At 45.7% G+C, this 21,442-nt stretch overlaps 1 protein-coding gene across 1 annotated transcript; it reads right to left on the reverse strand.

Annotated features, from left to right (window-relative positions):
• Positions 1–481: 481 nt before the first annotated feature.
• On the reverse strand, positions 482–17,306 carry LOC141937096 (solute carrier family 2, facilitated glucose transporter member 5-like). The gene is made up of 11 exons (XM_074854499.1): positions 17,250–17,306; positions 15,511–15,609; positions 14,925–15,085; positions 14,288–14,412; positions 13,064–13,216; positions 12,855–12,980; positions 12,378–12,565; positions 3,631–3,741; positions 3,042–3,143; positions 2,558–2,633; positions 482–1,211 (listed from the first exon to the last, which is right to left on the reverse strand). Exons 1-11 carry the CDS (start codon positions 17,304–17,306, stop codon positions 1,201–1,203), a joined length of 1,209 nt encoding a protein of 402 aa, XP_074710600.1. The 3' UTR covers positions 482–1,200.
• Between the last annotated feature and the right edge of the window lie 4,136 nt (positions 17,307–21,442).

A 21,442-nucleotide genomic window follows, 5' to 3' on the forward strand; every position in this document is an offset into this window, starting at 1 on the left:
CTCACACGAGGGGGACAAGTGACTCAGATTCGCAAATCCCCAATGGAGCGGACAACAAGTCTCCAAGTCTAAACATTTATTAACTACTCACAATGTACTAATTGAACACACGATAGTTGGCTAAGTATATAGCAAGTTGTGGCAAGCAATATAATATGCCTTGCATTGCTTAATAGGAAAGGGAAAAGAGGGAGATAGAGGGAATGGGGAAATACAGATCACCGGTCTGGGTTTCTGTGCTGATCCTGCCGACGAGGGTTCCGGGAGGCACAGGAGACATCCGTCTTTTTTGCTGGCATCTGTCTTCTTCGCTTCACTACACTCTCTCTCTCCCAGGCCGTGCCCGCCCCCCTTCCCTTCTTGATTTATACCCACTTAACTTGGGTCCATCCCCTAGGTTGACCTACATACCTACGTATCCCATGTACGGGTAGGGGTGAGGTGTTTCATGGGATGATGTAATTAACATGATCATGTTAGCCCTCGTTAGCATATTGAGGGGTGTTAACTTTAATATGCATTTCGTGGATAATGAAGCAAAGGTCATTCACCGGACAGATGGCCCTTGAAGTTTTGGCCAGGTGCCCCAGAGCAGAGCCGTCCTGTCTTCACAGGGCTCCCTCCTCCAGTCCCATCTTGTGTTATTCGGGCAGGCTCATCAGCTTCGACCTCCACAGAATGCACCCTGTGACTCACAGTTTTGTCTTGCGAGTGTTTGAGGCATTTCTTTGATCAGCCTCAACTTTTGCTTTCTCAGGCTGTTTTTCTTAGTTTCTCGCAGGCCTGGTTTCTTGTCTCTCACATCCCACCCCGTGACTCAAACACTCCAAGTTCTTCTTTGACCGTTGTGATCCCAAAAGGTATAGGGAAAAGGAAGACAGAAGGTGAGAGAGCATATAGCTAATTGCTGCAAGGCATACTATTAAAAGCAAAAATTTGCATAATATCACAATACTAATATTTACAAGCCATCTTCCCCACCCCGTGAGTCCTGAGGATCCCAGTGATGTGACCCATGACCCAGGGTTCCATCCATCAAACTAGTCCATCAGTCAATAAAAAGGTTCTCACTTCCCGTTGTTGATCATCTTCATCATGGCACGGTCTCCTCTATAGAGGTGGTGGCATTGTGCATGGTGATGTAGCATTCTCCCTCAGTTAGATTCAGCACACCGCACAGTCCATGTTCCTTCAGCAATGCTAGCCAGATTCTGCAACGTCATCTTAGATGTTTGTTGGGTCTGCACCTTTAATTCCTTAAAGGCATATCTTGTTAGTACATATAATTGCTAAGTTAAATTTTCTAAAACTATTTGAGGTTACACAATGACATTATCAGGTCTATAAGGATTTAAATGGGAATACAATTTAATATTCAGGTATAATTCATTAATGCTTAATTTGTGGGATCAGACCCCTTCAACTAGTCTTTGATGACTGCATCTTGCTGTTGATGGATGTGGTGTTGTCAGGAGCACATCCAGTTATATGAGCTGGCACTGTAATCTGTCTGGTATTTGCAAGCACCAGTTTGCAGTCACAGGTGGCTCACAGGCTTCCTTTACTTTGGAGGTGATTCCCAATAAGGGAACTTAAGGCACAACTCCAGGTTAGCCTTCCAATAAGTGGACTCATTAAATGTGCCTGTAAAATTTCCTGGATTGTTGATTGTAATTGATTGGCAATGATTTATTCCACACCCAGCAGGTATGATTCCACAAATTATATAATAATGTAAGCAGATTACAAATAATAACTAGCCAATAATGCCTACAACCATTGAAAGTGCTAAAAGTAACATAGGTCTCCTGTTGTCCAGGATCAATGCTCTGTAAAACACATATATACATGACAAAACAATGATGGTTAGAAAGAAGGGACAATCCACCTGGTATTGATGCGGTATTCTTTCCCATGGGCATCAGTAGCCACCCACAAACAAATATTGATGGGAGTTTTTAGGGTTAGGGGTACTTGCCCCACGGTGGGCAAGTCTACTAGAACAGGTTGTCCAGGATAATGGAGCGGGTTTGCAGGGTCTTTAGTCTCTTTTTTCCTGGCGAGTATGGACAGAGGCTTAGGACAGAACGCGGTAAGTCGTGGGCACCCATTAATTCCCCACCGGCTGTTTATCTTCATTACTAATCACTTCATTACTAATCACTTATTGTGATCCGCAGGGCCACACGTGTAATGCGAGTTGCTTCAAGTTTGATCGGTTGCCTACACATGCAAGCACGCAACATCTCTGCCCAGTTGGTAGGGCTATCTCAGCACAGTTTAGCTCCTGATCTTACTGGGGGAATCTCCAGCACAAGCACAACTGTGCCTTTGCTTTTCCTCTCGAAAGCCAGATGCTCCCCTGCCTCATGGACACAGCCAGCAATTCACTGGAACATAAATAAGCCTAGCTGACAATCAACAAGGTGCATGGCCACACAGAAAAGTGATTCTATCTCTTTGGATTAGCTCCACAAAGCTTTTGATTTGAAACTGAACATAACACTTGGCTTTACCCAACTTGTGGAGGAGACTGGACTAGGCTGTGCATACTTACTGGCTCCGATGGCATGTCCAATGATGTAAACGACAACACACACTATGCTGAGGTGAGACATCCAGGAGACAGTGGTCTGTGAAGAATTTAATCACAGGTTAGAGGTGGTTCCTCTCTGAACATCACCAACACGTTCAAGGCACTATTTGTGTTAAGATTTGAAGGCATTCTAAAGCCACTGTCACCCTCCATTGCCAGGTATGTCCATACTTAGCCACGAAAATCCCAGCCCGAGTATGATCCTTGCTTCCAACAAATGGATGCAACGGATATTATGAACATGATGTACTTAAAGCAGTATTCAGCCAAGCAAGATCATAGCTTTTCCTGGGTTTACTTTAGGTAGATACACAAATACAGAGACCTTTCATACTGTCCTCTCCCCCCCAGGGTATAGAAGCAACTTCAAAATATACCAACGGCCTGTTCCCTGGAAGGTCCAGAAACGCACAGGTAGGATCACCTGAGCCAGTCAGCTACACACCTGGAGACTGAGGGCCAAGGTTAACACTGCACAGGAGACAGAGCACAATCCAAAGCCAGCAAAGAGAAGGATTCTCCTCCCCAGGGATTCCATAAAAAGAACCTGAAAGAGACAGAAGAAGGTGAAAAATCAGACACCTGGGTCACAGCACTTCTTATTCCAGCAAGATTTATTAAGGTCTGTTAAGAAGTTCAGTGACATTTCTACCACCTACTGATGGATTGTGGGCATGAAATCACCCAGGAACTGCAAAAAGCTGGACGTGTCAATAAGACTGAGAGAACAGCCAGGCCATTCTTCAGTACCCAGACCCAGTGAGAACTGCATGGAAGCCCTGCACGGTAACACTGAACAGCAAAAAAGGGTGTATCAGCCTGGACACCAGAGACTGAACACTTCTGAGGCGTATGAGAAATCATCGTGATTAACCATTTTGGTTAACATAGCTGCCTTCAGCCAAGGGACAGTGCAGGGCGTCTGTTGTGCAAAGCAGCTCACAGTATGTGTAAATAACATAACCTAATTTAAAGAGCGACAGATGGGGGAGACTGGACAGGCTAGAACTTGAAGAGCCCCAACAGAAACTTACAGCGAGCGAAGTCATGGCGACACTGCCGGCACCTATCAACACAGTGACATATTGAACATTTTTGCTTTCCACACCTGCCGACTGGAAGATTCTGTCTGCGTAGCAGAAGACCTGCAGCAAAACCACAGCTGTGTTTATATGTGACCAAAGGCAAAACACAGGAGTCTCATTTTGACTGCTTTGACATCCTGGAACCGGTGCACAGAAGCCTGAAAGAGCTGGAGACGTTGGTGTTTGGATCCAGGCACAAGCACCTTACTCCAAAACCATCCAAACTATCCTTAACAGGACAGCTTGACTCTGTATCTAGTACATGTGTGTACTGGATTTGGTACTGGCCAGGGTCAACCCACCACAATGTGACACAGAACCAGTGTCCCTGATGAAGGGGTACTCCTGTGTCCTAGCTCCTGTGCAGCACTGTCCCCCATCATCCACTCTCAAGTCCCATCTGTGGTAGGCAGGGTCCGGCGGCCGGAAGATATCGCGTTGTACGGAAAGATAAGCTAGGGTCCGGCGACCGGAAGATATCGCGTTGTACGGAAAGGTAGAGCCTCCCTCCCTGCAACCAATCAATATGGATCTCTGACGTAAGCAGGCGGAAGTGACGAGGTAAACCCAGGTTATATAAGGCAGTGTAACCTTTGAATAAATGCCATTTTGCCTCCACCACATTGGTGTCTGTGTGCTGATGGACCAAGCAACCTGGGATTGGTTGCTGTGCTGTTCCTGAACCAGGTCGCCACGCCTTGAGAAAGGCAACAAGTGGTGCCGAAACCCGGGAATTTCGCCTGGATTTGGTGAACGGCGGCCGGAGCGGCAGGACCAGCCCGGCGGGGAGGACGCTCCCGGACCTTCAAGGAGAATGGAAGCCCTTGTAAAGGTCGTATCTGAGCTGCATAAGCAGTGGGGGATTGATTGTAAGCCCAAAGATTTTACCCTTGCAGTTGCAAGGCTTTTACAGATCGGGGTCATTGATCAGCCGGTGGATATTCTCCACCCAGAAACGTGGGATAAATGCACTAAAGTGTTTGCCGAGGAGACCATGTGCTCAGGCACAGCGAAACACCTTAAGGCGTGGGGGAGGGTCGTGCAGGCTTTGAAAAAAGCCCTGCAGGAGCAGGAAACATGGAGGGCGGCAAGGGACTGTTTATTAGCTGTCCCGAAACTTGGGGTCGGAGCAGCCACGCAGACCTCACGCCCTCTAAATGATGATAATTCAGCGGACCCTGGGGACCGGCAGGAGGGTGATACCCCCCCCCCTCAATCCCCAAACCACCCTACTCCGCTCGTGAGGGATCAGGGGCGGGCGGAGTCCCTCTGGGGTGGGCTGGCCGGGGAGGCTAGGAATGCCGCGGAGAAAATAGAATCTGATAACATCTGGGTGAGACCACCGCCCTATGCGCCTCTGAATGGCACTGACCGGGAAGAGAAAGGGAGGGGCGATGATGTTCTTGGTGAAGATAAGGAAGGAATGCAAGGTTTAATGAATACACGTGGGCAGGAAGATAAGGACAACAAAGAAGAGAAAGGCGGTATGGACATTCAAAAGGGGAAAGCCAATCAGAGCATTTACCCGGTAATATGCCCGCATTCTCCACCAATGGAAAGTGAGGAGGAGGAGAATGGGAGGGATAGTCTGAAAGGGGAGGCGGAAGCGACTAAGGAGTGGAGGATCAATCAGAATGTCCGCCTACAAACACGCCCCTATAGAGTAAACTCCTCCCCGGTCAGACGAGGGGGCGAGTCGAAGGGGAGGGAATTGCCCGATTACAGACAAAGTAGGAGGGGTCGAAGTCCCAAAAAGGAAAGTAGGCGGGACAGGAGCCCAAAGAAAAAACACCAGAGCCTGGAAGTGACTAGTGAGTCGAGCTCCGATCTTGAGTCGGATACAGATGGGGACGACTGGCTCACGGCTGATTTAAACTCAGATGAAAATGAGATAAAAATTGGAACTCGATATAATACTGCTCATAGCAAAAAAGGAATACGAGAGGATAAAATTCCTCTTACGGATTGGAGGAAAATAAAAATTGCATGTGCAGATTGGGCCCCCTCAGCCGCGCTAGCATACCCGGTTAGAGTAATGGGAGATGGTGATGGGGCACGAAGAGTGTACTCTCCTATAAATCCTAAAGATATACAGGCGATCATTAAGGCGATCGCTGATAAGGGGCTTAATTCTGCCATGGTCTCTACTTTAGTAGATGGCATCTTCGGAGGAGATGACATGCTCCCATTTGATATAAAACAAACCTGCAGGCTGATTTTTGATGGTGCAGGGATGATAGTTTTTAAACAAGATTGGGAGGACAACTGCGTGAGACAATTGGCTCAGATAACAGGGGCGGACCACCCATTGTATGGTTCTAGTTTACAACGATTGATGGGAACGGATCCAACAATGATCACACCTCAAGCGCAGGCTCTGGGCCTGCGAGCCCATGAGGTGATGACAACCACCCGTGCAGCTAGGGAAGCTATTCGCACAGCTTCTAAGGTTATTGCCAAGCCGTCCCCATGGTCAACTATAAAACAAAATGAGAGTGAGAGTTTCGCGCAGTTTGTGGATCGCCTTCAAGCGGCGATTGACTCTTCCTCCCTGCCTGCAGAGGCAAAGGGTCCGGTAGTCGCAGACTGTTTACGCCAACAATGCAATGCCAGCACTAAAGAAATTTTACGATCGCTGCCGGTGGGGTCGAGTTTGGCAGACATGATTAGACATGTCGCGAAAGAGGAACATTTAGTCCCGATCCAAGCGGCCGTCCATACCGCAATAGCTAACATAATGGCATGTTCTAAATGCGGCCAAGCAGGCCATATCATGGCAAATTGCCCTCAATTAATGAATCCACCCACGATACCTACCTCACGTCAGATATCACCTAAAGGTCCATGTTGGTGCTGCGGCAAGAACGGACATCATGCAAAGGAATGTAAATCGAAGAGTCAGGGAAACGGGAGGGGGAGGAGGCGCCTGAGCCGTGCACAGCTTCCTCCCGTACGAGATATGAGGCGGCTCAACCTTGTCAATCCTGGGTGGGATCCGGTGCCCCCGAACCTGCCACCAAACTATATCAACCCCCGAGGGGGCCAGATATTCTCGAAACCATTGCCCCCTCAGGAAACGATCAACATTACAGCTCAACAAATGGGAAATCAGCCAACTCAACCTGCGCAGCAGGGACAGCCTTCAGGGAGCGGGGCCCCAGGGTGGCCTTGGCAATAAGATGTGATAGTCCACCGATAGTGTGGGGAATTTGTTCCCTTTATGACGCACCCAATAGCACTACTATCAACGTCCCCTTCTTAATTGATACGGGTGCTGATGTAACAGTTATTTCTGAAACGAATTGGCCCTCGGGATGGAAATTGGAGGAAGCCCCCATGGTAGGTGGGGTTGGGGGAATGACTCGAGCCCAAAAGAGTACCCAGTTAATAGCAATTACGCTCCATACTGAGAGGGGACCAGAAAAAACTATTGCCCTTTTCCCATATGTCATGTCAAAAGTCCCACCCCTATTGGGAAGGGACGCGTTAGCATTATTAGATGCTAGAGTGACAAATTTGTTCATGATAAGGACTGCGGCAGCATATCCATTTCCACCAATTAGACTAATGTGGAAATCGTCTGACCCAGTATGGGTTGAGCAGTGGCCATTGTCGAAGCCTCGAATGGAAGCTCTTTTAGAGTTGGTCAATCGTGAGCTACAACGAGGTCACATTGAGCCTTCCACCAGTCCATGGAATACTCCAGTTTTCGTAATACCTAAACGAAACAGTACAGAATACCGCCTTCTCCATGATTTACGTGAGGTAAATAAGAGAATTCAGCCCATGGGTCAGGTTCAAACGTTGTTACCCATGAATTCTATGATACCGAAAGGGCAACCATGTGCGATCCTTGACATCAAAGATTGTTTCTTTTCAATACCTCTGCATGATGACGATAAGGAGCGATTTGCCTTTTCTGTCGTATTTCCGAATAGTCAACAACCTAATCTACGTTTTCAATGGAAGGTGTTACCCCAAGGGATGGTTAACTCGCCTACTATTTGTCAGATCACGGTGGATCGGGCGTTAGCACCAGTCCGACGCAGTAATCCAACTGCGACCATCATCCAATATATGGATGACATCTTGATTGCCGCACCGTCAGGTAGCCAAGTAGATCAGTTAGTATTAACGGTTTCAGAAACTTTGCAGGCAAATGGGTTTGAGATCGCGAGCTCGAAAGTTAAAAAGGGGCCATGTGTAAGCTTTTTGGGAACTGAAATCACAAGTTCATATATAACCCCTCCTCAAGTAAAGATCCATCGAAACATCAAAACGCTCCATGATGTGCAACAATTGGTGGGGTCCTTACAATGGCTCCGTAATATCATTTTAATCCCACCAAAAATCATGGCTCCCCTATATGATCTCTTGAAAGGGAAGCAGCCTTGGGAAAAGAAAGTTTTAACAACCGAGGCAATGGATTCTCTTGATTTTATTGAGCAACAGATGTCTTCTAGTATGCTCGCTAGATGGAGCCCTGCTATACCAATTGACTTGTATGTGCACTTTACAACAGGGGGAGGAGTAGGGGCGCTAGCCCAAGGTCCCCCTGAAAAAGCTCAACCAATACAATGGATAGTTTTAGGAAAACCGTCACGCGCATTCTTTTCAGGAATCGAGTGTCTTGGCAACCTCATTATGAAAGGCAGAAAACTTGCATTGAGACACTTAGGCGTTGAACCCGCAAAAATATATCTACCCTTTCGTAAGCAGCTGTCGATACAATCAGTAGTGATGTCAGAACACCTTGCTATAGCCCTTGCTGGATTCGGTGGAGAAATACAATATGCCGTGAAGCCCCCCTGGACTCAGTTGCTGACAATTGTTGATCTTGACCTTCCTCAAAAGATCATAGACCGGCCTCAACCGGGACCAACGATCTTTACAGACGCGTCCTCAATAACTTCAACCGCAGTAGCTGTGTGGCAGTCGGGAGAAGAATGGCATTGTACCAAAATGACCGATCGTACACTCTCGGTCCAGTTACTTGAAGCATCTGCCGTAGCATTAGCATGTGGGCTATTCCCCACAGAACATCTTAACATAGTCACTGATTCTTTGTTTGTAGCTAAATTATGCTTGGCTATGTCGAGACCTGGTGTGTCAACATCTACAGCGGCCTTAATGCTGGAAAAAGCACTATATTCTCGACAGGGTACCATATCGGTCATCCACGTTAATAGCCACAGCCCGGTTAAAGGCTTCTTTCAAAAGGGCAATGATAAAGCAGATGCAGCCGCCAAAGGATTGTGGACTTTAAGGGATGCTCGTTTGTTACATGAGTCCCTTCACATTGGAGCTAGAGCACTGGCTAAGAAATGTGGTGTCTCAATTACAGATGCGAAACATGTAGTCGCTACATGTCCTCATTGCCAGAAAGCTCCCCTTTGGTCCAGTGGAGTTAATCCTCGAGGCCTCAAAGCCTCCGAAGTATGGCAGACAGATTTCACGCATTGCCAGTTGTTGAAACCTCGGGCTTGGCTAGCAGTGACTGTAGATACATTTAGCGGAATGATCGTAGCCACACAACATCTAAAGACTAATTCCAAAACAACCATCCAGCATTGGCTGACAGCGATGGCGTGGCTCGGTGTTCCTAATCAGATCAAAACGGACAATGGACCAAATTTTGTCTCTAAATCTGTGCAAGCCTTTGTTCAGAAGTGGGGCATTACTTTGTTACATGGTATCCCGTATAATAGTACGGGCCAGGCCATCGTTGAACGTGCGAACCAAACTTTGAAATCAAAACTAGAGGTGCTAGCAAAGGCAGAAGGTTTTGATAATGCCATCCCCTCAGGAGACCAAGTACGACTTCTTGCAACAGCTCTATTAGCCTTAAATCAGTACCCTAGAGGTGAAGAGGTAAATAGCCCGGCCCAGAAACATTGGGCCACAAGGGCTATGGAGGAAGGCCCATTGGTCAGAACCAGAAATGAACTGGGTGAATGGGAACAGGGGTGGAGGTTGGTTCTTACGGGGCGAGGATATGCAGCTATTAAAAAAGATGGTAGAATTAAGTGGTGTCCACTCAAGTCCATCAAACCAGATCTTCAGATTAGCGATAATGGCAATAGTAATAATAATAATAACAACAACAATAGTAGTGGAATTAAACTAACAAAAACTGTAAGTTATTGTTCACAGGATCAATTTATTGGGCGCCCTCGTAATTCGTACACTCCGATGAGCAACAGGGACGACGGAGCAGTAGAGGCCCCAACAGAATCAGAGAAGCCTGTACTGACAGCCGCATCAACAGAACCTAGACGTCGGCAGAACAACTTTCGTAGAAAGGATCTGCGACATCTTTGCGTACTTCTAATTCTAGGGTTTGTTATTATGGGAGAAGCAAGATCAAATTATAATCACCATCAGCCATTCAGGTGGGTCCTGCGGGACCCAACAAATAATCGAGTATTAAAGGAAAATATAACAGCAGGGGCTCCGACTTTTACGATTACATTCGGAGCCCTATTTCCTGGAGTAGCAGGCCCCGTGGCAACGAACCCAAATATTAGGAGACACGGACAAACATATGGGGAAATATATTGGTGCCCAGGTTCAAATCCAGGGAAAAGTTATTGTAACTACCCTGGGTATTGGTTTTGTGGATATTGGGGTTGTGAGACTATAGTGACAGGTAATAAATGGACACCAGAAAGAAAGGATGAATTTTTACGAGTGAGCTGGGGATCTAACCGTTTCCAGCTGGTTTTGGAAATTTTAAATCCGGGTGATTCAGGATGGCTTTTAGGTAAGATGTGGTCTCCGTTTCTTCAGAGAAGTTACAAAGATATGGGAGTACTTGTGCAGATCATTAAGACTGTACCCCAGGCACCTCAAGCTATTGGGCCAAATCTAGTCCTTAATCCACAGATGCCTAAACCTGTAAGATATGACACTACGACTGCTGTTAGAAAAGCGACTCCTACTGATGTTGAAATTTTGACAACGTTTGATCCTAAACTACCCCCTTTATGGAAATTACTAAATTCGACATACCAAATATTAAATTCAACAAATCCAAAGATGACGACACATTGTTGGCTTTGTTATGATGTACGACCCCCTCTTTATGAGGCAGTGGGTATACCTTCTGAACCAAAATGGGTGAGTGGGCCTAACCCGATACAGTGTTTGTGGAGCGATTCTCAAAACAAACAGGGAGTAACAATGCAGCAAGTGTCAGGGCAAGGTGCATGTGTTGGTGTAATACCTCTTGAAAAAAGAAGTCTATGTAAGTTTGAGATTATGCAAGACAGACAACAACTTAATAAAAACAACGGAGAAATAGCTGATTGGTTAGTCCCGGCTACTAATACAAAATGGATATGTTCAAAGGCCGGAATTACTCCATGTATATCTATTAGGAAACTTAAGATAAAAGCCGAATTTTGTATACAAGTATTAATTATTCCGAGAATTATATATCACCCGGAGGAATATGTTTATGATCATTTGACTTCTTCAACCTTGCACCATGTACAAAAGCGAGAACCTTTTACCGCTCTGACCATAGCTACCCTATTGACCATAGGAGCTGCGGGAGCAGGAACAGGAATAGCTTCATTAGTTGAGCAGAATCAAAAATTTCATTCCCTTAGAATGGCAGTGGATGAGGATCTTACTCGAATTGAGAAATCAATCAGCGCTTTAGAACAATCGCTGAGTTCATTGTCGGAAGTAGTTCTCCAAAATCGTAGAGGATTAGATCTCTTGTTTTTACAACAAGGAGGATTATGTGCTGCTTTGGGGGAAGAATGCTGTATATATGCAGACAACACTGGTGTCGTTCGTGATACTATGGCCAAACTCCGGGAAGGTTTAGAAAAAAGAAAGAGGGATAGGGAAGCCCAGCAAGGATGGTTTGAGTCGTGGTTCAACCATATGCCGTGGCTAACCACCCTCATTTCTACGCTAATGGGACCAATTATACTGTTCATGCTAGAGTTGATTTTTGGACCATGTATATTGAACAGGCTTGTGCTGTTTGTTAAGAGTCGACTAGAAAAAGTTAACATAATGTTAGTAGAACGTCGACAGTTGCTTTGAGAACACAACATTAGTATATAATCTTAGTTTGATAATTTTTATATAGAAAGGAATGTTCTACAACTAATGAATTTCTTTTATTTTCTATTTGTTCGATATGTTCTATGTTTTATATAAGCTTTTTATTGTAACTTTTTAGTTCGTTATGCTTTATCAACTAAATCACACGCAATAAGGGATTTTTAGTCACTTTAGATGCTACTAACCTAATGTGCCTTGTATTTTATATTTTTAAACTTTTATACTTCTGCCCATTTACTTTAAGCATAGGGAGGGGGAAAATGTGGTAGGCAGGGTCCGGCGGCCGGAAGATATCGCGTTGTACGGAAAGATAAGCTAGGGTCCGGCGACCGGAAGATATCGCGTTGTACGGAAAGGTAGAGCCTCCCTCCCTGCAACCAATCAATATGGATCTCTGACGTAAGCAGGCGGAAGTGACGAGGTAAACCCAGGTTATATAAGGCAGTGTAACCTTTGAATAAATGCCATTTTGCCTCCACCACATTGGTGTCTGTGTGCTGATGGACCAAGCAACCTGGGATTGGTTGCTGTGCTGTTCCTGAACCAGGTCGCCACGCCTTGAGAAAGGCAACACCATCCCTTTGTTACTCACCCCACGGGCCCTTCCCACTCACCGCATTAACCCCAGAGAGCTGCTGGCCCATCATCATGACAACGATAGAGGCGAGCTGCCATCGCAAGCCTCTGAAGGTGCACAGGGTGACTGCAGCCAAATGCCCTTCTTCCTTTTCTGACCAGTCTTCTAGGCTTATTTCATCTAGCTCATCATCCACATCATCGCAGCCTCTCAGCTTCTGCAGAGCTAGTTGGGAAAGGAAGGTATGTTATGGACCCCAGAGAGCAGGTCTACAAGTGAGCTCTCCTGCTTCAAATCAAGACAGAACAATATGGGCTGCAGTTCTTCCACGGTGGGAAGTCAGGGATTCATATACGCAGAGAAAGGAGCAATGTTGCAGGAATTCCATCCACCAGCAACATGTCAGTGAAGAATTTCACACTCGCTTGCTTCACTGCCGACTGCTGTCAGTCATGTCTCACAGTCAGATCTATCCCATTCCACCTCCCCTTTCGTTAAAAGGATGATGCTGTACCTTGTCGTGCTTGCTCTTCATTGCCCTTTTGTATCAGCAGATATCTGGGACTCTCAGGGAAAAAGGGCAATGTAAGGAGCTGAATTAGTGATGGGATGCCAGTGAGCCCCAGCAGCACAGGCCAGCCTGCAACAAGTGAGACAAAATGACAACTGTGAGAAATCTTTCCCCAGTGGAGCCCGCTGACAAGTCCTGAGCCAGGGCTTTACCTTTGGCATTCCCAAGGATCACGTCGAGACCAAGGATCTGAGCTACGAGGATCCCAACAGCGATGAAGAGCTGGGGTACTATCCCAATAGCACCTCTCAGATTTTTCGGGGACACTTCTCCAAGGAACATGGGAACCACACTGGAAGCCAGACCTAGTAGTTAGAGAACAATGTTAGACATGCAGCTGCCTGACATCAGCACACTCACCATCTTCAGTAAAAAGCCTTGTTCCCATGTGAGACCAAAGTGATCCTTGCTGGACCACAGGACATGTGGAAACCTCACGCTCAAACCCTTCTGCTCCAGCTGGAGATTTAATGTCATCTTCTGGCCAGTGAATAAGCTGTGTATGTTTTCCTCACTCCTCAGTGGAACATGGGGACACAAAGCACATGGCATCAGTTCACTCAGCAGGTGGAGAGCTACAAAATCCATCGCTGCATCTGGTGCCCTCAGAAAGGCCCAGGAATCTAGCTTTTTCTGGGAGCCGTTAGATAAATAAGTTTATACCACTACCTCTCCGTTCCTAAGTAATGCTGTCCCTTTGCCAAGGCTGTCGATATTACACCCAAACCTGGCTTTGCACACACTCAGTACAGTACTGCATGGGGCACCCAGACATTCTGGGCTTCTCTTCCATATTCCTGTAGCTCTAATACAGCCACTTATGACAGCAACTCACACACACCCTGCTCCTTGGCTTCCCACTATCTTTGCAATAAAGCTAGTGGCTCTGAACCCTTCACTCCCCCTTTTAACATGTCTTTTCTCCTGCAGGAAGATCAGTCAGTTCCAGGACTGGATTACTGGGTCTGGCATTGTCTCCAATGTCTTTGACTTAGAAGGATTATTCTGTCCCTGATTATGTGGAAAAAAAAAAAAAAACCACGCACGTGCCAGGCTGTCTGCTTTAAGATTTCTGGGAAAATGTATTATTATTAGCAGGTTTCCTGGGTGTTGGAGCTCCAGTGCCTAGCAGATGCTTATTGCAGAGGATAGCTCCTCTGTACATCTTAAATTCCAGTCTCACTGCCATTGTTTACTAGACATCTTTAGTACTTCTGCAACATGCAGATGACAACTGTTATTCAAGCAAATCAGCATTGTTATGGAAATGTATAGCTAAAATATGCTACCTGTGAAACCATCTGTTCTGAGAATAAAAAACCTTTACACAGCCAAGAATATATTGCTCTCCCTTTACCATCCAAGCTCTCACTTACCAGCATATATTCCCATAAGAAAACATGAAAAGATGATTACTTCAAAGGTTTTTGCTAGTTCTGAGGTTCCCATAAGGAGTGCAGCAACAATGGAGAAGAGGTTATTTATCACCAAAGTACCCTTTCTGCAAAGTAATAGGGAAGGAGACAGATTCAGTTTATTTTTTTTAAGGCCCCAATACCAGTCAGATGCCCTCTGTGTTATGCTGTCCAAAACTCAAATGAATCACTACCCCAAAGACTAATCAAAGAGAAAATGGTGATTGTCCCATTTTTTTCCTGCAGGGAATGAAGGCTTCAAAAAAGAACTGAAGTTTCTCAGGAAACTCGAGCAGCAGAAGCCGGGCCTGATCTCAGATCCCAACCCAGGACTTTCACCGTTGCTCTCTACCTGGCTCAGTGCCCAGCATAGAGCCTGGCCTTGACCATACTGAAACCATATAAATTCTTCTACATGTGAGAGACAACGTGTATTGCTGAGTCCAGCAACTAATCCCCAGCCCATCTGCCTTGCAATCGAGGTGGTGACACAGTCACGCTCCTCACGGGCTTGGCAAGCTGGAGTGACCTGTGAGGCAAGTCTTATCTGAACCCATCAAACTGCTGGTGAAGGATGTTAAACACCACTGTCACGTACCGGCCACAGTTGTTGACCAGAGGCCACACCATGAGCGATCCAAAGAAGCCACCCAGAGGGAACATGGACACAGTAAGAGACCAGAGCAGCGTCTGGAAGCTACTGTCCATCGGCACTCCGTGCCTGTTGAAGTAGGTTTTGCTGTAGAAGTCCTGCATGTACTGGAACAAAATACAGAGCATGTTTAGCACAGTAAGTAAAATTTTCATGGTGAAAAAGCTAGTTAACAACAAATGCCATAAAGCTTTAAACAAATGTCTTCATAAAAACCAGAATAGCTGAGCTGGAGAATGAATGCAAGAGAGGGATGGAGGAGCCTGGACTAAACTGTTACTACATGCTATCCTGCCTTATAGGATTTGCCTGGTTTCCAGAAGGGAAGACATTCCTCATGCCCCGTCTCTGCTGGGCAAAGTCCAAACAGTAGAGTTATACACCTTAACACCTCCCTTCCCTTTCCGGGGGAACCACTTCTCACCAGGTGCCCGGTGACTCAAAGCCTCTGCCCTCAAACACCCATCATCTACTGTCACGCTCCTGCCTTGTTCTGTTTGTAAACCTGCTCCTGGGTCATGGTCCAACCTACCGGGGCTGGAGGATTGATCACGGACACATTATAGCCATACTGGAAAGAAGATCCAAACCCAGATATCAGCGATACCAGCACAAGCGTCAGTGTCATCTTCTGCAGAGGGGAAAGAAAACACACAAACAACACCGTAGAAGCAGGTTTGGCTTTTAGGCATAAATGGCATTCAGTAAAAATAAAGAAATACCCTAAGACTTGCCTTCTGTGTTTTTCACTTCATGTTACAGTATAAAGAAAGCCCAATGGGTTGGTTTCATATAACTCATTTTGTTCTGCTTGATTTGCACATAGTCATAACAGTAATTCATTCTACCCTTTCCTGGTATTGATGGATCATTTGGATGATGAATAATTTTGAAGTTATCATGCTTAAAATACCACCCCGCAGGGAAAAAAAAATGTATGCAATTATTCTTTTTCCAACATGCAAATTGGTTAGTGAAATAACACAGGATATTGGCACAAGAAAGCTTTAAAAGGAAAAGATTTTGCATGAAGTGGCAAAATCCCTTTCCCGTTCATTTGTTCTGCTTTCACATGCTGGCTTGTTCTGCCTCCCACATTTCAGGATCAAGCTGTCTATGGATCTAATCCCATTGTCACTTGTCACTGAAGCCAATTAGAACTTAATGCAAGTAGCCCAGTGAGGGTTTGGTTGGGGGGTACAGGAGCAGCATTTCGCCGTTCAACAGAAGGGTGAAATTGCCATCCGGAGTAGGATCAAACACAAACCATGTTTGTGGGTACACAGTCCTCAGGGTTACAAGCAACTTGTTTTTCACAGCCATTTAGTTACTATTCAGTCCTCAGGCTGGCCTGACTGTGTTGACTGAACTGTTTTGGTTGTCAGGGTTGGTTTTTTTTTTATAGCTCACTAATGTATCTTATTGCTGCTACATCAATACAGTCATTTTTCATTCAAATGCATACAATATTATGTCACCATCATGTCTGCAAGGTTTTATGTCCCAACACTCAGCCCAGGTCCCATATGAAGGATCTGTCACTTCCCTGACTGAACGTTTGTTCAAATAGCTGCTGGTACTCCTTATATTCCTCATATTCCTCTGAAGCTCTAGCAGATCACCTCCGGAGATCGGCAGAGTTTAAGGCGCTGCAAGAGATCAAAATTCAAGTCCATCTCAGAGTAAGGATCAGAAGGAAGCTGAGGCTTCCAGCTATATTTATTTTAATATTTCTTTCTTATTCCAGCTATATTCTATATTTTTTTTTACAGTAGACTGTTGACATTCTCACATTGGTGATGAAAAGTAGGCTGCCTTGTTCTCATTAAACAAATCCCAGGAGCTCAGAAGAGCCACTGGTGTTAATGATTCACATTCAGCACTTTTAGGAAAACATCTGGCACACATGAACATCACATTGTGCAAGATGCCACAAAGGCAGCCCCCATCCCGAAGCATCTGCAGCCTAAACCTGATTAGAAATTACAAAAGAAAACTCACACACAGAAGGGGACAGTTACACAGAAGTTACGTGGGAGGTCAGCTGCAGACAAAGAAGATCATGAGACCCAGTGCAACGCTGTGCTGCAGATAGACATAAACTGGGTTCAAGAACATACACGTCTGCTCTCCCTGTGAGATCAGTTGTGGATATGTTAGCCCAAAAGATCTTGATCTTGCTCCTCTACAAGTACCTGCAGATCTCAGACAGCTTGCTCTGCATCTCTGTGGGAAGCTGAAGTTGGGAGTGTTAGAGTCCAGCATACTTACCCTCTTTGAACCTCCACTGTTGTCAGAGTTCTTGGGCTTATTTCCTTTCAACTTCATTTTGGTGCTTGAATCTCAGACACCGAGTACAGGCTTTTGTAGCCAAAACAGACAACGCAAGGGATGGCAACGCCCTAGACAGAAAAAACCGCTCTGACTTTTCAGAAAACATCCCATCAAGAAGCTCTATCAGCCAAAGTTGTTCTTGTCTGATCGTTCCCTTACTCTGCGTGACTCCCTCGTGTCTTCCCTTTCCTTTCCTTGTCCAAGTCCGTCGCCGCTAGATCAGATGTTCTTTTGCCAGATCCTGACTCAAACAGGTCCTTCCTAGCTACAGGAGAAACAGGCTCATCAGGTCAAATGGAAGGGGCAGACTTACTGCAAAAACTGCTAAATGAGCTGTTTTCCCCCAGCTATACCTATGTCAACGAGTCTGTAGCAACCGAGCTGCAGCTCCTTCCAGCTGCAGCTCCTGGGCAGCTGTGGACAGCATAGCCAGGGAGGCTCCCTGGCAACTGCAACATTCCAGGGAACATGGGGCAGTGTTAGAGCTGCCTTGGCAACAGCCAGGGCAACAGAACTGGCATTAACCCTCCCTGCAACCACAAATTGCCTATCTGCCCTTGGGCTCACATACTGCTCTGCTTGTCCTACCTTACAGGACCGACTTGCTCAGGGCGCTTTTGCAGTTCGCAGCGATCAGGTTCATCCTCTCACATTTGTGTGTTGACAGCTCGCAGAACAGTTTTTCCACCAAATCACATTAGTTCCTTTCCCTCTACATGCAAGGTATGCCACGTGTTGCTGGCTTAGTATTAACCTCCTACACTACGAGACTACTTTGAACAGTCCAGGACTTGGTTAATAGCCGACTACCATTTCTAGAGTTTATCAGAGAAATGCAAAGTTCACAGATACCTCCAGCAACCAGAGAAATTTGAACCAAACCTTTTTGTTATTGGTCTGTCTGTAACAGCCAGCTTAAAAAAATGGATCCTCTTGGGCAACAGGAGTTGTTCATGTTTCTTTCATGCATTCTTTGACTGGTTGCAGCCTCCCTTCCTCCAGGTGAAAGCATCCTGCTCTAAAAATAGGAAGGGGAACAGAGCCCTGTTGCTTTGAGGGTAGTGGAACTCAGTCCCTAGACTTCTCGTCATTTGTCTTTTATTGCATTTGTTGTAAGTTAACGTCCTCAAGGATGCCGTTTGCTAGGGTACCATGACAGTGGATAACACCTCACTCCTGTGACTTTTAGGAACTACTCCTGCTTCAGTCCTACCTGTCATGTGGCATCTTAACCGAAGAGAGATGCCAACCAGAATATTCATTTCACCCATCAGTCACCTTTCCCCACCTTCCCCTCTGCATTGCCACTGAGAGGATGTGGCGAGCTGGCACTAACCAAGACACTCTGAGCTAGCTCAGCTTTTCCCATGCTGCCTTCAAACATTGCTCAAAGCACCCCAAAATGAATGGGACAGGCCATCGCTCACTCAGCAGCCAGTTTAGTTCTCACCTTCACAGATCTTCAGTCAGAAGAGGGAAGCTGGAAAGTAAACCGTTCTGCCCCAGGGGTGGGGAAGCTGCAAGGAGGACAAACTTCTTTCATGAAATTCCTTTTCTTTAAAGACAGTATCATTCTTCTGGGAGCTCTTGGCAGAATGACAGCCACTCTGATACTCAGTAATTATAAGAGAGAAGAATTCTTTATCATGGTCTTTAAACTCCTTCCCTGAGCTTGAAGAAATAATCTTGACACATACAGAAATCAAACAGGACATGTATGTTTGCCATCAGAAATCCTTCATCAGAGGAAATATTTGCTTACTGCAGCAGAACATTTTGAGTATTTGCCATTCACAGCAAGAAACTGGTAACAACATCCATAAGGTAACTGGCACTGGGATGATCTTGGAAGAGCTCAATGAAGGGAGACAGGATGGTGAATGAACTTCTTGGACTTTCAAAGCAATTGCAAGGGTGTAACTTCTTCAACAGCCGAGATCCTGTTGGACTTGGGCAGAGAACAGAGCCAGTAACAAGAGAACCAGTTTTACAGGCATTTTACAAGCACATTTTCAATTTCAGCTACAGCACATATTAAGCTTCTTACATCTGCTCTTCACCCCAGAGTGCCTTTGCCTGCAGACATTAACTCAGCTCTGCATCTTCTCTCCTCTGCACTTGTCCACCACGTGCTAAGAGTTCCCATGCGCGTGTGCAGGGAACTACTCACACTCAGCCCAATTGTCTGTGCTCAAAGCCGGATCCTATGAAATCCTGATATCTCTGGCAAAATAATTCAGAGGGGAGGCTTATCTTCCAGAACAAATCTGCTGGAGAACATTAGCAGTGAGCTATACAAAAGTGATGGTTAGGAGCTGGCAGTAAGCCATGCTGCAGTAGGCAGACCACAATGCTTGCAGTAAGGAGACTTATTAGGGGACATCCCACAGTAAATGTCCAAGAGAGTGACATTAGCAGCATTTTTACCTGCATTTGGGACAGAATTGCATGTTCAGTCAAGGCTAATTCAGTATCATACGCAGTCCTGAGCTACAATTGGGACCTCAAGGTGAAACAATAATTCAAGTAACAAATTATTTGCCTGAAAATAAGTCGTATACAGATAATGCTTTATCAGCTGCATAAATGGCTCCCAGTCAGTTAAGCAAGAGGCAGATATACCAGTGTGATCCCCCAGCAATAGGAAAGGGGATTGCCACAAAAGAAGCACACTCTGCAGGTAAACAGTAGCAGACATGAGGCTCTGGAACTAAGAGGTGAATGAGACCCTATTTTCACGGCATAAAAGCAATGCTAGGTAGCATCCTGCAAGCCTTCTTCCTTTTCCATTGCTTTCCTCAAAGACCATTTTAGAAGAGGCTCAGCCACACAGATGCGTGAAATAAAAACAGAGGAGCAGACAGATCTGTAAACTTACCATATCAAGATCTGATAAGTTGGTCTGGGAAGTGTCTGGTCCTTTCTCTATTGGCAGGGTTGTGTGACCCAGAAGATGTTTCAGAAAGTGTTGGAATGTTTGGATATTAAATCTCCATCTTCACTTTGTTCAAGCAGAAGCACCTGACTGTCCAAATACCCACACTGCCCTCTTGGACCTCAGTGGGTTCATTTTTCTATCCAGGACAGAAATAGTGACTGTGCCAGCCAAGACCTGCCTTTTGCCAGCTCATGCCACCCTCCATTGATTTCTGCAGTTCCCTATCAGGCTGCACGGACTACAAGATAGGTGGAATTCAGTGCAGCACAACAGACATTCACACTGCTTCTAAGCAGCAGGAGTGACTTATATTATGAAGCCCAAAGTCTTACAAATATTGGGTTTGGCAGCATTGAAGTACTCTGGTGTCATCTCTGTAACTGTTCTTCATGATGAGAAGGTAATAGTGGCACAACCAGAAATTACTTTTCTAAGGTGCTCCTCTGCTTTAGCAACAAGATGATTTATCCTTTTCTTGCAAATAGATGGTTCGTTAAACACACACTTCTAGGTTTTAAAGTAAAACAGACATCACCCAAATCCTCCTGTACTACAGAACCTTGGTTCACTCCTAGAGCCAGGGATCATCTCGTACAATTAGACTCAAGTTTTGGGAAAAAGACAAAAAAAGGGAAAAAAGGATTTTGCAGTGACCAAATCAGCATCAACAGTACTGATAAGTAGTGTAACAGTACTGATAGTATTCGTAGCTGAGGGGTGAACTCACAAAGCTCTGACCAACCTGGGAAAAGAGCACTAAATCACCTGATCTACCTGGTACTGAAGATACTACAGAGTGACAAGCCAGTTCCCACCAAGCAACTTCAGTTACACACCTTTAACCACACTGGTCACTATGTCCCATCTGCCATAACTTGACCCAAACATTTTACACACTTGCCCAAGGGAACAGCATCTTGCAGACAGAAAGACAATGTCTGATGTCTAGTGTCAGAGGATGCTTTATATGAAGTTCCCCTTCAGCGTGTCCATTACAGACACTGCCCATCCGACTCATCCTTAACCCCACAGTCAGCTCTGCAAGCACAGCACCAGCCCAACAGCACTTCTGCCAGGGTCAGTTTATGTCCACCAGCGTGTTTCTGAGACGCAGAAGACCAAGCTGTGCCCCAAATACATTAGTGGAGCATCCATTTTACGTCAGGCTTAACCCTCAACCCTCTTCCCTGAG

Source organism: Strix uralensis, chromosome 37 (genome assembly GCF_047716275.1).
Source record: "Strix uralensis isolate ZFMK-TIS-50842 chromosome 37, bStrUra1, whole genome shotgun sequence".
Taxonomy (NCBI): domain Eukaryota; kingdom Metazoa; phylum Chordata; class Aves; order Strigiformes; family Strigidae; genus Strix; species Strix uralensis.

What these genes read in the sequence shown, in the direction of transcription:
- LOC141937096 (XM_074854499.1), bottom strand. Translation starts at nt 17,306, where the DNA reads ATGAAGTTGAAAGGAAATAAGCCCAAGAACTCTGACAACAGTGGAGGT. An exon ending in GATCCTTGGGAATGCCAAAG is followed by an intron (nt 12,981 to 13,063) that starts GTAAAGCCCTGG and finishes CACTTGTTGCAG; the next exon opens with GCTGGCCTGTGCTGCTGGGG. An exon ending in AGCTCTCTGGGGTTAATGCG is followed by an intron (nt 3,742 to 12,377) that starts GTGAGTGGGAAG and finishes GTTTTGCTGCAG; the next exon opens with GTCTTCTGCTACGCAGACAG.